At 47.3% G+C, this 17002-nt stretch overlaps 1 protein-coding gene across 2 annotated transcripts in view; it reads right to left on the bottom strand.

The window, feature by feature from the left end:
• ppp1r15b (protein phosphatase 1, regulatory subunit 15B) overlaps positions 1–11962 on the bottom strand; it is a 35801-nt gene extending 23839 nt beyond the window's left edge. The window contains exon 1 of one of the 2 annotated variants that reach the window (XM_086011100.1): positions 10526–11962. In XM_086011100.1, the coding sequence (XP_085867226.1) occupies positions 10526–11563 (1038 nt within the window). In that variant the 5' untranslated portion in view covers positions 11564–11962. The remainder of the gene's footprint in view (positions 1–10525) is intronic. The other variant, XM_086011099.1, reaches the window with a different exon arrangement.
• Positions 11963–17002: the final 5040 nt, after the last annotated feature.

Genomic DNA, 17002 nt, shown 5'->3' with positions numbered 1-17002 from the left:
TTTATAAGGGAAGTGGATAATTATTTGAAAAAGATTTAAAAGGGCTGGGAAATGGGGCTGTGTGGGTAGCTCTTGCAGAGAACTGGCACATGGGCCTCCTATGTAAAATTCGATGATTCCAACACCAATGTTTGTTTTACAAAACCACTGCAGGAAGCAGCTGTAAATTTATAATACATGTTAAAACCAAAAGAATAATACAGAAAGGTTTCTGCGGGTAGGTTTATACACACAAAATCACCATTCCCTGTGATCAATAAACCCCACAAAGGTGTCAGTGTGGGGGTGGGGATATATACAAGCCCAGATTGAATTGCAAACTATCATGGGGAGCAACAAAACATGCTGCAACATCAGTGCAAGTCACATTAAACACATTCAGGCCACCCAACACCAACATGCTCAATGGAAAGATGGTCATGGCGCGCACGAGCGGTCAGTCCTCTTTCTCCTTCAAGAAGGGAAAATCTCAGCCACAATGACTTTCTGCAACGCGAGATATTTTTCTAAATGCAACAACTACACTTGCAAGAGATTACAGATATTATGAGAGGCTGTATAACAGGAAATAAATCCAGGATTACAAATACTGAGCACCAACTATGTATACTTGTGCATGTATATACACTTGAAGGAGAGTTATTTTGCGAAACTGGCGATCCAATACAGGAAACTCTTTGGTATCCGGCACAGACGTGTTGCCAGTTGATCAAAAATTCTGGATGACGGAAAGGGTTATCTACCGAGGCTATTTTTAACAAAGAAAATTTTTAAAAAATCAAGAAATGTGCAGCATACAGTAATTGGGTACTCACCTACAGAATGTTGTGTTAAATGGATGGTGGAAGATGCTTGATTAAGTACAGTACTGCCAGTTGAGGGGAATGCAATGCAATGACTACCAGCAGCGTGGGAGACACACAGTACCCCTGTAAAATGGCAGATCAGAAGAGACTACCGGCAGCGCGGGAGAGTCAGACTCCTGTTACATGGGTATTGAGGTGTTCCGACTTCCGGCAGCGCCAAGAAGCCAAGTAGTGGCAGTTGGGAGAACTACCCCCACTGACTAACTCGGCCACCGCGGGAGACTCGGACTCGGCAACATTGCCGGTTATTGAGGGGTTGTTTTCGGAGTGAGAATTTTGCCGGTTAATAGAGAATTCCGGATATTTAGGTGCCGTTTAAACGAGTTTCCTGTAGTTGGAATCGAAACCAGAGAAGTTACTTTTCCTCCCCCAGTGAGCTTAAATGCAACACCAAAACCGCCAATGGTACTTAGTACAGTGGGTTAGGAACATCGTTCTCTCAGTCTGGGACTGGGATCAAATTCCAGTCTGGAGTGATGGAATGAAAGGAGTCTTTTCATCTCAAGGTCTGCTCACGATGCGGTCTCCTCTACATTGGGGAGACCAAACGCAGATTGGGTGACCACTTTGCGGAACACCTCCGTTCAGTCTGCAAGTGTGACCCCCGAGCTTCCAGTCGCCTATCATTTTAATTCTCTGCCCCACTCCCACCTCTCTGTCCTCAGTCTCCTACACTGTTCCAACGAAGCTCAACGTAAGCTCGAGGAACAGCACCTCATCTTTCGATTAGGTACCGGGTCAAAATCCTGGAACTCCCTACCTAACAGCACTCGGAGTACCTTCACCGCACGGACTGCAGCGGCTCAAGGCAGCAGCAGCTCACCACCACCTTCTCAAGGGCAATTGGGAATGGGCAGTGAACGCTGGCCTTGCCAGCGACGCCCACATCCCATAAACAAATTTTAAAAAACTTTACAGCCTTCCGGACTCAGCACGGAGTTCAACAATTTCAGATCATAACCTCTGCCCCCATTTTTTCGGACGGCAGCTATTGCAGAGGATTCCGATATTCCCATTTACCTGCTGAGTATTTCCAGCATTTTCTGTTTTTAAGTCAAGATATGTCATTTGGTTTTGAATATTACAGGGTAAATATCAAACATGGAACTTCACATTTGACAAGAAGTTCCCGAATACAAACTGGTCTGAAACCTCGCCCAAGTCTATTTACTCACATTTCATTCCTTTTAATTGAGTAACTGTTTCACACCATATTACTGCGGTGTGGAATATTTATGGAATGAAACCACCCCACCCTCTATAACACAATCTTCAGGAGCCAAGCATTTCCTCAGCTTACAGTTGGGCTATGACATGCACTTCATATTCTGTAAGTATCTAAAAGAGTCAGAAGTCAAGGTCCTGAGAGAGACGGGGCCTCAATTGAGCATCTTTTAAAATGGGTGGGAGGTACAACAGGCTAGGGTGTGTTTCTAATTTAACAGCAGTGTGGTGTAAAAGTCAAATTACCAAGACACACGAGTCAGCTTCCTGGAATTCGAACTGCTATCACTTACAATTTCATTATGCAGTCATCATATTACAGGAAATTGCACTGCAATGATGAGTGTACAAATGATCACATTACAGGAAACTTTGGTTTATCCGGAGGTTGTATGTCCGGAAACCTCTATCTACCGGCAGAAATCAGGAGCCGTTTAGGTTTTTTTTTTCTTCTCATGGCTTTGTTTTCAACAGTCGGGCTCTGGAAAGTCTCTCTGAAGCTGTTGCTAAGCTAGAGAGACGCTTCCAAGGTACGGGCCGACTGTTTACAAGCTGTTGCTAAGCAACGGTGTTTGTTGTCAGATACGGAGATGAAAATCTCCGTATGCTTCAACATTAACTTTGTATGTCCGGCAGTTTTGATAGATCGGCAACAGCTCGGTCCCGTCGGTGCCGGATATAACAAAGTTTCCTGTATAAGTCATCATATTGTAACACAGCATTGACAAAAGCACTATACTTGGACAGAAATTGTTCTCAAATGGGAGGCACATCAAGAGGATTCTACTCCCGCTTGCCGTACAGATTTGCAAGGGGCGGGGGGCAAAACAAAACCCAACATTTTTGATGACTGTGAAGTCAGTGCCCAAAATAACAACAGAAAACATTGGAAAAACTCAGCAGGCCAGGCAACATCCGTGGAGAGAGAAAGAGAGTCAACGTTTCAGGTCGAAGATCCTTCGTCAGGACAAGTCAGTGCCCATGTTGATTACATTTTTTCCAATCATGACAAAAGCAATGTTGCAGCAGGCAAACTGTTGAAGTATGCTGATGTAAAAGACATTCCTTGAGGTATTAAAGCAAGGCTCCAAAAGGTGAAGAGTCATAACCCTGGAGACACATTGCACCATCCAATCCGCCAAATAAAATGCTGCATAATCGCTACACTGATTCAGTGGGCCTACAATATTGTTTGCTGGAACACCCCAAGCTCCATTGTAGAAGCAACACCCAGCCCAGCAGCGCTCGACGGTGGACTTACCGCGATGCAAATTAGCTGCAAGTGAGAACACGAGTCAGTATTAACCAAAGTCACAGCCTAAAACGCTGAGAAACTACTGTACAAAGTGTTCAGATAATATTTGAGTCTTAAGTAAATCACACCCAGCAAACCTGTCCCAAAAAAGGGTATTGGAAGTGGGTGCACTGGAATAAATTGTGCACACACGACAGGAATAGTGACAGCCACATTAAAACTGACCACCAGTGCCAATCTCAGAACAAAATGAATTGGGACTGCACAGAAGGCCAAATCTGCAACAAGTGACATGTGGCAGAAAATGGAATCCAAATTGTTTCAAATAAATCAAATATTGAAATTTGGAGTTCACAAGAGTGTCAAAACCTTTAGCCAGAACAATCACCCAGAGTGATGCTTCGTAAAGCTGAGGACGAGGGATTGAGTGCCAAGAAATAACAGCAGGAGAAGTAGGGAGAGAAATGTATTGCTCTTTAATATAGGTGATCAGCAGCCAATGCGCATTCCAGACTTTGAGGCTGAACCCAACTGTTCGCAACCTTGGGGTCATATCTGACCCCGAAACGAGCTTCCGACCACATATCCGAGCATAACAAACACTGCCTATTTCCACCTCTAACATCGCCTGTCTCCGCCCTTGTCTTATGCCTTTGTTACCTCGACTTGACTATTCCAACGCACTCCTGGCTGGCCTCCCACATTCCACCCTACGTAAACTTGAGGATCCAAAACTCGGCTGCCCGTGTCCTAACTCGCACCAAGTCCCGTTCGCCCATCACCCCTGTGCTCGCTGACTGACCTACATTGGCTCCTGGTTAAGCAATGCCTCAATTTCAAAAATCTCATCCTTGTTTACAAATCCTCCATGGCCTCGCCCCTCCTTCTCTGTAATCTCCTTCAAAACCCCCACCCCCGATAGCTGCGCTCTTCTAATTCTGCCCTCGAGCATCCCTGATTATAAATCGCTCAACCATTGGTGGCCGTGCCTTCAGTTGCCTGGGCCCTAAGCTCTGGAATTCCCTGCCTAAACCTCTCCACCTCTCTCTAAGATGCTCCTTAAAACATACCTCTTGGACCAAGCTTTTGGTTACCTGCCCTAATTTCTCCATGTGGCTCAGTGTCAACTTTTTTTCGTCTTAGAACACTCCTGTGAAGTGCCTTGGGAAGTTTTACTACATTAAAGATGCTATATAAATACAAGTTGTTGTTGGTCTCAAGTTCTTAAAAGGTTACTACTGCTGACGAATCTTTGTCAAAAAATTTGCTGCAATTCCAACAGGGAAGCACCAACCTGGACAAAACCCCCAAAAAGATCACGTCAAACATTAAACCTAGACAGTGACTCAACATTACATATTAACATAATTTGTACACTAGAGAATATAAAAAGAATAGATTGGCAGGCTGTAGGCAGTGATGAACAGGCTGGTTATCAATCATGTCAATTGCAACTGCTATGCTGTATAAAACACTAATTTATTTTTTTATTCGTACAGGAAACTTTGCGCTATCCGGCACCGACGGGACCAAGCTGTTGCCGTCCCATCAAAACTGCCGGACAAACCAGCGCTAATGTTGAAACATACGGAGATTTTGAGCTCCGTATCTGGCAACAAACCCTGTTGCAACAGCTTCTAAACAGTCGGGCCGTACCTTGCAAGCGTCTCTGTAGCTTAGCAACAGCTTCAGTGAGATCTTGCAGAGCCTGACTGGTGAAAAAAAAGCAACGAAAAGAAAAAAAAAAACCTAACGAAACAGCTCCTGATTTTTGCCGGTGGCTCAAGCATTCCGGACAATTAACCTCCGGATAAACCAAAGTTTCCTGTATATGGGATGCGGGCGTCCTAATTGCCCTTGAGAAGGTGGTGGTGAGCCGCCTTCTTGAACCGCTGCAGTACGTGTGGTGAAGGTACTCCCACAGTGGTGTTAGGGAGGGAGTTCCAGGATTTTGACCCAGCGACAGTGAAGGATCGAAGGATGTGCAGAAGGCCATCATGATGCACTTCTGATGACAATGGCACTTTGACATCGTAGTAAGAATTACTCCCAGAATCGCGATGCGGATTCCGCCCATTAAGGGGCACAATGGACATGATCTTCACCGCGTGTCAACTACAAGAGAAATGCAGGGAACAGCACCAACCGCTGTACATGGCCTTCGACACCATCAACCGTGACGGATTATGGAGTGTCCTCCTCAAATTCGGCTGCCCTCAAAAGTTTGTCACCATCCTCCGCCTGCTTCACGACAACATGCAAGCCGCGATCCTGACCAACAGATCCACCACAGACCCAATTCATGTACAGACCGTGGTCAAGCAAGGCTGTGTCATCGCACCAACACTCTTCTCAATCTTCCTGGCTGCAATGCTCCATCTCACCCTCAGTAAGCTCCCTGGAGTGGAGCTAAACTACAGAACAAATGGGAAACTGTTCAACCTCCGTCACCTCCAGTCCAGATCCAAGGTCGTCCCATCCTCTGTCATCGAATTACTGTATGCAGACGACTTGCGTCTGCGCTCACTCGGAGATCGAACTCCAAACCATCGTCAACACCTTCATCGAAGCGTGCAAGAGCATGGGCCTTACACTAAACATCCGTAAGACAAAGGTCCTCTACCAACCTGCCCCCACCACACAGTACTGCCCCCCACCTCCCCCGATTATCAAAATCCACGACGTGGCCTTGGACAACGTGGATCACTTTCCATACCTTGGGAGCCTACTGTCAACAAGGGCATACGTCGATGACGAAATCCAACACCGCCTTCAGTGTGCCAGTGCAGCCTTCGGTCGCTTGACAGAGAGAGTGTTTGAAGACCAGGACCTCAAACCCAGCACCAAGCTCATGGTCTAAGAGCAGTAGTAATACCCGCCCTCCTGTATGCTTCAGAGACATGGACCATGTACAGCAGGCACCTTAAAGCACCGGAGAGGTACCACCAACGCTGCCTCTGCAAGATCCTGCAAATCCATTGGCAGGATAGGCGCACCAGTCAGTGTTCTCGCTCAGGCCAACATCCCCAGCATCGAAGCTTTGACCACGCTCGATCAGCTCAGAGGGACAGGCCACATCGCTCGCATGCCCGATACGAGACTCCCAAAACAAGCGCTCTACTCGGAGCTCCGACACAGCAAGAGAGCCCCAGGTGGGCAGAGGAAATGCTTCAAGGACACCCTCAAAGCCTCCTTGGAAAAGTGCAACAACCCCACCGACACCTGGGAATCCCTGGCCCAAGACCGCACAAGGTGGAGGAGAAGCATCCGGGAAGGCGCCGAGCACCTCGAGTCTCTTCGCCGGGAGCAAGCGGAAGCCAAGTGCAAACAGCGGAAGGAGCGCACGTCAACCCAAGCACCCCACCCACCCCGCCCCTTCAACCACCGTCTGCCCCACCTGTGACAGAGACTGTAGGTCCCACATTGGACTCATCAGTCACCCGAGAACTCATTTTTAGTGTGGAAGCAAGTCATCCTCGGTTCTGAGGGACCGCCGAAGAATTTTAGGGGTGGCGAGATGGGAAGTGTCCAGAAACACAACGCCACCAAAACCAAATGTATAAACTTAGAAGAAACATAGAAGATAGGAGCAGGAGTAGGCCATTCGGCCCCTCGAGCCTGCTCTGCCATTCAATGAGATCATGGCTGATCATCCAAATTCAGTACCCTGTGCCTGCCTTCTCCCCATATCCCTTGAGCCTTAAGAAATATAGAAACATCGATAAGCAGAGATAAAAGGAATATTTCTTACATGGATAATTTCTTTCTGTAGACGCTCCCTCATAAGACCCTCCACACATGGCTTAACTATCCCTTATTCTCAATTGCTTATATAAGTTTTTTTTTTTTTAATTCGTTCACAGGATCTGGGCATCGCTGGCAAGGCCAGCATTTATTGCCCATCCCTAATTGCCCTGGAGAAGGTGGTGGTGAGCCGCCTTCTTGAACTGCTGCAGTCCGTGTGGTGAAGGTACTCCCAACACAGTGCTGTTAAGGAGGAAGTTGCAGGATTTTGACCCAGCAACGATGAAGGAACGGCGATGTATTTCCAGGTCAGGACAGTATGTGACTGAGGGGAACTTGGAGGTGGTGGTGTTCCCATGCACCTGCTGCCCTTGTGCTTCTAGACAGTAGAGGTCACGGGTTTGGGAGGTGCAATGGTAATTATTTAATAGGAGTCAACAGATATCCTAAAATAAACACAGGTGAGAACGCAGCATTCAGCACATCGGTGTCCTTGCAGATTTAGTGGCAATGGCACTAGAACAGGGAATAAAATGCCAGCCTGGCCATATCTTGAGAATTAATAAATTCAAGGCTGTTACTAGGATTGCAGGAAAATGTACACGCGAGTGTCTGTGCTCAGTATGCAAAGCTTTTATCCATTTTCTTACTCAGTTTATCATTTCCGCGTACTATTTGGCTTTTCTCCATGAACATTAATTTATTTGCTTATTTGTTTTTCTTTTTGCCTCTTAAGTGATTTCTCCTTTATATGCAGGTTATTGGTGTTTTATTTTAATTATCTCACGCCTCCCATTAACCCACAAGTGGCAAGTAACATCCGCGTCACACAAGTGCCAGGCAATGACCATCTCCAAGAGAGTTTAACCACCTCTCCTCGACATTCAATGACGTTACCACCGCCGAATCCCACCTCCCCCATCAATACCCCAAGGGTCACCACTGACCAGGAATTCAACTGATCAGCCACGTAAATGCCGTGGCCACGAGAGCAGGTCAGAAGATGGGTATTCTGCGGCGAGTGGCTCACTTCCCGACTCCCCAAAGCATGTCAAGAGTGTGAAGGAATACACACCGCTTGGCTGGAAGGGTGCAGGTGAACCAAGTGTTGTGTGCCTCAATTCACAGCCACAGAATTGTGCGCACGTGTGCGGGGGTAGAGGCAGGCAAGCAAGAGAAATACGAACTGTAAACAAACTTGATCTTGGGTTTGATCCTATTTTCTGTTCCATGGAGATTGAAATATTCCCTCTATTTGCAGGCTAAATGCTTGAAACTCTATCCCTTTACCCACAAGAACAATCCACACAAATGTAATCTTTGCGAGGACAAAATATTGTACAGTTTTACTGTAAATCTATTTCACCAGCAAATCACCATGCAACATACCATTCAAATGCTAGCATAAAAATCTATTTGAATAGGTATTTATAATCAGCTGCTTAGAATTACTGTCTTACGAAAGTCTACAGATGTATAGATATTTCATTAAAATATTCAATTCTTCTGTTGATTTAGCAGAGCTGTTCACAGCTTTTTCTTTATCAGTTGGGATTTCAACAATTTGCAACAGCGGCCTAACTTTCAATGACACAGTACCATGGGACATATGGCTCAAAATCACATTGGCTTTCAGAGGGTTCCCTTGGAATAATGGCACATTGCAGAAACTCTGTGGTGGGAATAAGAAAAATGTCAAATATATCAGAGTATTTCTTTCAAAAAGTGAATTTCCTGCATTCAGGGAGAGCGATGAAGGAGTGTAACATTCAGCATAAAGGCAGCCTAAAAGTATTTTCTGCAAATCTCTCCCAACAGCACAAACTGCATTGCTAGCTCCTTTCCTCCTCCGACCCACCACACCCAATATACTTAATCAGAAAGGCAGCCACTCGGGCAGAGATACCATTCTGCCGTCTCCAGGAGCTCTTCAGAAGCGGACAGTTAGCAATGTTCCCTCTAATTTTTTTTCCCGTGCGCGGTTGCTTTAAGTGGCTGCGCGGCCCATTCAATTTTTCACGCTTGCATGGTTTCTTCCATTTAAAAAAAAAACGGTGAGCGGCCTGCGCGGGACCCCCAGACCGCTACGCGGCCACACAGCTTAGCAGGAACACTGGTCATCACACGTGAACTCAAGACTGTGGGTTGTGTAATAACTATGGCCAATCCTCAGCAGACACCCCGCTGCCTCTAAGCTTCCTAGCATAGATAGCAATTTCAAGTAGGAAATCTGGCAGATTCTTCACTCTCTTACCAGGGATGCAGAGACCGACTGCAGTGTTTCACCTAACACACAACCATGCTTGTGATTGGATGGCTTATTACCCACCACATGGTTAACTTACTCACCAAACCATCAGGTGCCCACACATCTTTATAAATAAATGGTACATGATCCTATGCAACAATTCTGTAGAATACTATTTTCTCCCAAGGCATTTCCAAAATACATACTTCCAACTTATAAAATATTGCTTTGAATTTCTGGAATTACATTAAATCACACTGAACAAAATTCAGTAAATCATTAAAAAAAAAATGAACGTATGTTAGCTAGAAACATATTTTAGCACCAGTGCACCACCTCATTTTCAGCAATGCTCTATAGAGACGGATTTTCACGAATATACTGAAGTAGTGAAACAAATACATGAATTGGTACAATAGCAAAATACTGCGGATGCTGGAAATCTGAAATAACAGAAAATGCTGGAAACACTCAGCAGGCCAGGCGGCATCCATGGAGAGAGAAACAACGTTTCAGGTCTGGGACCCTTCACCTGAAACATTAACTCTGTTTCTCTACCCACAGATGCTGCCTGGCCTGCTGAGCATTTCCAGCATTTTCTGTTTTTATTTCAGCTTTCACAGCATCCGCAGTATGTGGCTTTTGTACCAATCTCGGGGTGTCAGATCAACTGCTTCTCAAAGACTAACCAAAGGTTAGAGATTCACAGCCACGTTCAAATACAGTAATGTGGTCCACGCTGAAATGTTAACGCCAAAAAGCTTTAAATCCAGAGCACTGGATACTGCTATTTGAAAGCTGTCACTCTCCCTTGCTTTACATAGAAACATAGAAGATAGGAGCAGGAGTAGGCCATTCGGCCCCTCGAGCCTGCTCCACCATTCAATGAGATCATGGCTGATCATCCAAACTCAGTACCCTGTCCCTGCCTTCTCCCCATATCCCTTGATCCCTTTAGCCTTAAGAAATATATCCAACTCCTTCTTGAATATATTTAATGAATTCTGTGGTAGAGAATTCCACAGGTTCACCTCCTCATCTCTGTCCTAAATGGCTTACCCCTTATCCTTAGACTGTGACCCCTGGTTCTGGACTCCTCCACCATCGGGAACATCCTTCCTGCATCTAGTCTGTCTAGTCCTGAAGTGAAGCTGTGTTTTGGCGTACAGAAACCAGAATTAAATTTACCTTTTTGCGGGGTTGCCTTTCTGACGCCAAATGGGTGAACGTCTTCTGTAGCTCGTCCTGCAGCATGTCGGAAAACCCACTGTCCATTCGGTCCTCGTCGTCGTCTTCTAGCACAGGGCAGCGCCAGCCGTCTCGCCGGGGGCAAGTGGGCTCGGGTGCCGTCCTGGGCTCGGGCTTTCGCTGCGTCTGGAGGCAGGCTTGAAAATTCAGAAGGTTGTAGGGGTCGGAGCCGGCGGCGGACAGGGACCGCCACAGCTTCGCCGCCTCGCCGGTGTCCGAGACTTCGGAGCTGCCGTCGCTGTCGAATCCATCGTCGTCCCAGTCGCTGTCCGTGTCTTCGCTGTCGCTGTCGGTGTCTTCATCATCCTCAGGGCTGGGGTTGCTTCCCAAAATGTAAGCGATGGTCCTGTTGGAGCACTGAGGTCTGGGCAAAGGCTGCCAGCTTTCCATGGCCGGGGCATCGCCCTCCGTTTCGTCGCTGCTGCTGCTGTTGCTCAGCCCGTCTTCTCCCGAGGATCTGTCCGACTGGTTCATGGTGGAGTCGGCGGGGAGGCGCAGCAAGAGCCCGGTGGCGTTTTCTTTTTCTGTGGAAATCTCCCTCGGGTCAATGCCGCCGGGTCCGAGCTCGGGAAGCCGCGGCTGGGAGCCGGCCTGCTCCTCTTCCAGGCTGGAGTAACCGTAGTCGGGCTCCGGGCTGTTGTCGGGAGGAGGTGGTGGAGGATCGCGGCAGCTGTGTCTGCCCAGGCTCGGGGCGGCCTGAGGCCCGGGGTAGAGCCACCCCAGCAGGCCCCGAGCCCAGGCCAGCGGGCCGGCCTCCTCCTCGGCTTCCATCTTATCCAGAAGCGGCCTCGGCCCCAGCGTCTCGCCCATCTCCTCCTCCTTCGTGCGGTGCGAGAGAAGCAGGCCGGGCCTGTAAACCACCGAGAGCAGCCTCATCCACGGGCTCGGGTAGCGGGCGGGCCCGACCTGGAGCTCCCTCAGGTCGCCGTCGCTGCAGGAACCGGCGGCCGGACTGTGAGGGAAACTGTCCCAGTTCATTTTCTCTTTTTTTTTTACCTCAAAAAATAAATTTAACGTTTGGAAAAAAAAAATCTATATAATTTTTTTTTAAACCGACAGACCGAGCCACACTTTACGGATTAAACGGAGTTTGTCGGCGCCGCGCGGGCCCAGCCGCCATTTTGTGGGGACGCGGGCTCCGGAGCCCAGAAGACGAAATGCGTGGCCGGCAGAGGCCCAGAGTCCGCCAGGAGCTGCGGCCCGGGGACGAGACGGTGCTGTTGCTGAGGGGTCCCGCCGCCGCACGCCATCCCGCAGCACAAAGCCCCCTCCCGTCCACGCTCCGCCATCCCCTGAGGCAGACTGAGGGACGGCCCGCGCACCGCCCCGGATTTCATCAGTCGCCGAGGCGCCCCCGCGTAGGCCCGCTACTGCCCCCTAGCTAGGAGGTCCCGGGGCCGCAAGAGGGTGAAGTGCAAGGCAACTCTCTGAGGAATCTTTTGTCATTTAATCACTCCTGCCCTCCACCCTATCATAGACCTTCCCTTTATGATAGCAAAATACTGCAGATGCTGGAAATCCGAAATAACAACAGAAAATGCTGGAAAAACTCAGCAGGCCAGGCAACATCCGTGGAGAGAAATTAGAGTCGACATTTCGGGTCTAACCCTTTCTCAAAACTGGAAAGGAAATGAAATAGATCGAAGGCAGGGCTGCGATAGAACAAAAGTAGTAAAGAGACATTAAGAGGTATTCAAAACCAGACGAGATGGTGATAGGACAAGTGGAGACAAAAGACGGCTCAGATTAGGTGTGAAGTGTACTGGCAGAAAGAGAGACAGCTTCCCCCCCCCCCCCCACTTTCCTTTTTTTCCTCTCTCCCACATGGCAGCTGTCTCTCATCCTGCCAGTACACTTCACACCTAATCTGAGCCGTCTTTTGTCTCCACTTGTCCTATTACCATCTCGTCTGGTTTTGAATACCTCTTAATGTCTCTTTACTACTTTTGTTCTATCGCAGCCCTGCCTTCGATCTATTTAATTTCCTTTCCAGTTTTGAAAAATGGTTCACCCGAAATGTCGACTCTAATTTCTCTCCACGGATGTTGCCTGGCCTGCTGAGTTTTTCCAGCATTTTCTGTTGTTATTTCGACCTTCCCTTTATGTTCTTTCCTCCCTTTTCCCTGCCCCTTGCACTTGCTTAAAACCTGTTACATCTCTAACTTTTTCCAGTTCTGACGAAAGTTCAGAAACGACCTGAAATGTTAACTCTGTTTCTCTCTCCACAGATGCTGACTGACTTGCGGAGTATTTCCAGCATTTCCTGTTTTGATTTAAGAAAGGCTTGCATTTATACAGCGCCTTTCACGACCACTGAATGTCCCAAAGCGCTTTACAGCCAATGAAGTACTTTTTGAAGTGTAGTCACTGTTGTAATGTAGGAAACGCAACAGCCAAAAATGTGCACAGCAAGCTCCCACAAAAAGCAATGTGATAATGGCTAGATAATCTGTTTTTTAGTGGTGTTGATTGAGGGATAAATATTGGCCAGGCTTCAGCTTCAGCTTAGCTTAGGCAGTCCCTTGGAACTGAGGATGACTTGCTTCCACATTAAAAATGAGTTCTCAGGTGACTGATGAGTCCAATGCGGGACCTACAGTCTCTGTCACAGGTAGGGCAGACGGTGGTTGAAGGGGCGGGTGGGTGGGGGTGCTTGGGTTGACGTGCGCTCCTTGCGGTGCCTGCGCTTGGCTTCCGCTTGCTCCCGGCGCCTTCCTGGATGCTTCTCTAGTCTAGTCCTGTTAGAATTTTATAAGTTTCAATGAGATTCCCCTCTCATTCTTCTAAACTCCAGCGAGTATAAGCCCAATCGACCCAATCTCTCCTCATTCGTCATTCCTGCCATCCCAGGTATCAGTCTGGTGAATCTTCGCTGCACTCCCTCCATGGCAAGAACATCCTTCCTCAGATAAGGCGACCAAAACTGCACACAATACTCAAGGTGTGGTCTCACCAAGGCCCTGTACAACTGCAGCAAGACATCCTTGTTCCTGTACTCGAATCCTCTCGCTACGAAGGCCAACATACCATTTGCCTTCTTAACCGCCTTCTGCACCTGCATGCTTACCTTCAGCGATTGGTGCACAAGGACACCCAGGTCTCATTGCACTTCCCCTTCTCCCAATCTATTGCTGTTCAGATAATGCTAGCTGTGGCTCAGTTGCCTCTAAGTCAGAAGGTTATGGGTTCAAGTCCCACTCCAGAGACTTTGAACACATGAAAGGAAGTGCAAGGCAACTCTCTGAGGAATCTTTTGTCATTTAATCACTCCTGCCCTCCACCCTATCATAGACATTCCCTTTATATTCTTTCTTCCCTTTTCCCTGCTCCTTGCACTTGCTTAAAACCTGTTACATCTCTAACTTTTTCCAGTTCTGACAAAAGGTCAGAAACAACCTGAAACATTAGCCCTGTTTCTCTCTCCACAGATGCTGCCTGACCTGCGGAGTATTTCCAGCATTTCCTGTTTTTATTTAAGAATGGCTAGCACCTTTCATGACCACCGGACGTCCCAAAGCGCTTTACAGCCAATGAAGTACTTTTTGAAGTGTAGTCACTGTTGTAATGTAGGAAACGCGGCAGCCAAAAATGTGCACAGCAAGCTCCCGCAAACAGCAATGTGATAATGACTAGATAATCTGTTTTTAGTGGTGTTGATTGAGGGATAAATATTGGCCCCAGGACACCGGGGAGAACTCCCCTGCTCTTCTTCAAAATAGTGCCATGGGATCTTTTAAATCCATCTGAGAGAGCAGGCGGCACCTCGGTTTAACGTCTCATCCAAAAGACGGACCCTCCGACAGTGCAGCACTCCCTCGGCACTGGAGTGTCAGCCTAGCTATTTGTGCTCAAATCTCTGGAGTGAGATTTGAAACCCACAACCTTCTTGACTCAGAGGCGAGGGTGCTACCCACTGAGCCACAGCTGACTTTGTACAATGACCAACTCTGGTTGGACCTATTCCCAGATATGCCAACCCCACTGTCTGATAAATCAAGAAATAAACTCTTAAAAAATCAAAAGATTTGATATAAAAATATTGAATTGCTATTTTTTTCACATCTTGAGTATTGTGTGCAGTTTTGGTCGCCTTACTTGAGGAATGATGTTCTTGCCATGGAGGGAGTGCAGCGAAGATTCACCAGACTGATACCTGGGATGGCAGGAATGACATATAAGGAGAGATTGGGTCGATTGGGCTTGTATTCGCTGGAGTTTAGAAGAATGAGAGGGGTTCTCATTGAAATTTATAAAATTCTAACAGGACTAGACAGATGAGATGCAGGAAGGATGTTCCCAATGGCGGGGGAGTCCAGAACCAGGGGTCAAAGTCTAAGGATAAGGGGTAAGCCATTTAGGACTGAGATGAGGAGGAATTTCTTCACCCAGAGAGTGGTGAACCTGTGGAATTCTCTACCACAGAAGGCCGTTGAGGCCAATTCATTAAATATGTTCAAGAAGGAGTTGGATATATTTCTTAAGGCTAAAGGGATATGGGGAGAAGGCAGGGACAGGGTACTGAGTTTGGATGATCAGCCATGATCTTATTGAATGGCAGAGCAGGCTCGAGGGGCCGAATGGCCTACTCCTGCTCCTATTTTCTATGTAACGCAAGGGAGAGTGACAGCTTTCAAATAGCGGTATCCAGTGCTCTGGATTTAATGCTTTTTGGCGTTAACATTTCAGCGTGGACCACATTACTGTATTTGAACGCGGCCGTGATTCTCTAACCTTTGGTTAGTCTTTGAGAAGCAGTTGAACTGACACCCCGAGATTGGTACAAAAGCCACATACTGCGGTTGCTGTGAAAGCTGAAATAAAAACAGTAAATGCTGGAAAAACTCAGCCGGTCAGGCGACATCTGTGGATGTCTGTATTTCCAGCATTTTCTGTTTTTATTTTAGGTGTCGGTAATGGGTGCTGTACCAATTAATAAATATACTGTATTCGCTGCTCACGATGTGGTCTCTACATTGGGGAGACCAAACGCAGACTGGGTGACCGCTTTGCGGAACACCTCTGTTCAGTCCGTAAGGGTGACCCCAAGCTTCCGGTCGCCTGTCACTTTAATTCTCCGCTCCACTCCCACTCTGGCCTCTCTGTCCTCGGCCTCTTGCACTGTTCCAGTGAAGCTCAACGTAAGATCGAGGAACAGCGCCTCATCTTTCGATTAAGCACTTTACAGCTTTCTGGACTCAACATTGAGTTCAACAATTTCAGACTATAACCCCTGCCCCCATTTTTTCAGGCGGCAGCTGTTGATGATTCTGCCATCCCCATTTGCAACATTTAATCTCTCCTGACTCTCCCTTGTATTCCTTTCTCCCCTTCCCCCCCCCAACCCTGTCCCTTTCCCCGCCTCGGCACCTGCTTAATATCTGTTACATCTCTAACTTTTTCCAGTTCTGACGAAGAGTCCCAGACCTGAAACGTTAACTCTGTTTCTCTCTCCACGGATGCTGCCTGGCCTGCTGAGTGTTTCCAGCATTTTCTGTTATTTCAGATTTCCAGCATCCGCAGTATTTTGCTATTGGAGCAATTAATGTATTTGTTTCACTAATTCAGTATATTCGTGAAAATCCGTCTCTATAGAGCATTGCTGAAAATGAGGTGGTGCACTGGTGCTAAAATATGTTTCTAGCTAACATACGTTCATTTTTTTAATGATGTGTGATTAATGTAATTCCAGAAATTCAAAGCAATATATTTTATAAGTTGGAAGTATATATTTTGGAAATGGCTTGGGAGAAAATAGTATTCTACAGAATTGTTGCATAGGATCATGTACCATTTATTTATAAAGCTGTGGGCACCTGATGGTTTGGTGAGTAAGTTAACCATGTGGTGGATAATAAGCCATCCAATCACAAGCATGGTTGTGTGTTAGGTGAAACACTGCAGTCGGTCTCTGCATCCCTGGTAAGAGAGTGAAGAATCTGCCAGATTTCCTACTTGAAATTGCTATCTATGCTAGGAAGCTTAGAGGCAGCAGGGTGTCTGCTGAGGATTGGCCATAGTTATTACACAACCCACAGTCTTGAGTTCACGTGTGATGACCAATGTTCCTGCTAAGCTGCGTGGCCGCGCAGCGGTCTGGGGGTCCCGCGCAGGCCGCTCACCGTTTTTTTTAAATGGAAGAAACCATGCAAGTGCGAAAATTTGAATGGGCCGCGCAGCCACTTAAAGCAACCGCGCACGGGAAAAAAAATTAGAGGGAACATTGCTAACTGTCCGCTTCTGAAGAGCTCCTGGAGACGGCAGAATGGTATCTCTGCCCGAGTGGCTGCCTTTCTGATCAAGTATATTGGGTGTGGTGGGTCTGAGGAGGAAAGGAGATAGCAATGCAGTTTGTGCTGTTGGGAGAGATTTGCAGAAAATACTTTTAGGCTGCCTTTATGCTGAATGTTACTCTCCTTC

Source organism: Somniosus microcephalus, chromosome 18 (assembly GCF_052327205.1).
Source record: "Somniosus microcephalus isolate GS21.2 chromosome 18, FLI_Smic_1.0, whole genome shotgun sequence".
In the NCBI taxonomy this organism is placed as follows: Eukaryota; Metazoa; Chordata; class Chondrichthyes; order Squaliformes; family Somniosidae; genus Somniosus; species Somniosus microcephalus.
Note: the sequence above shows the minus strand (reverse complement) of the source record. Positions and strands in the feature narration are given on the sequence as shown.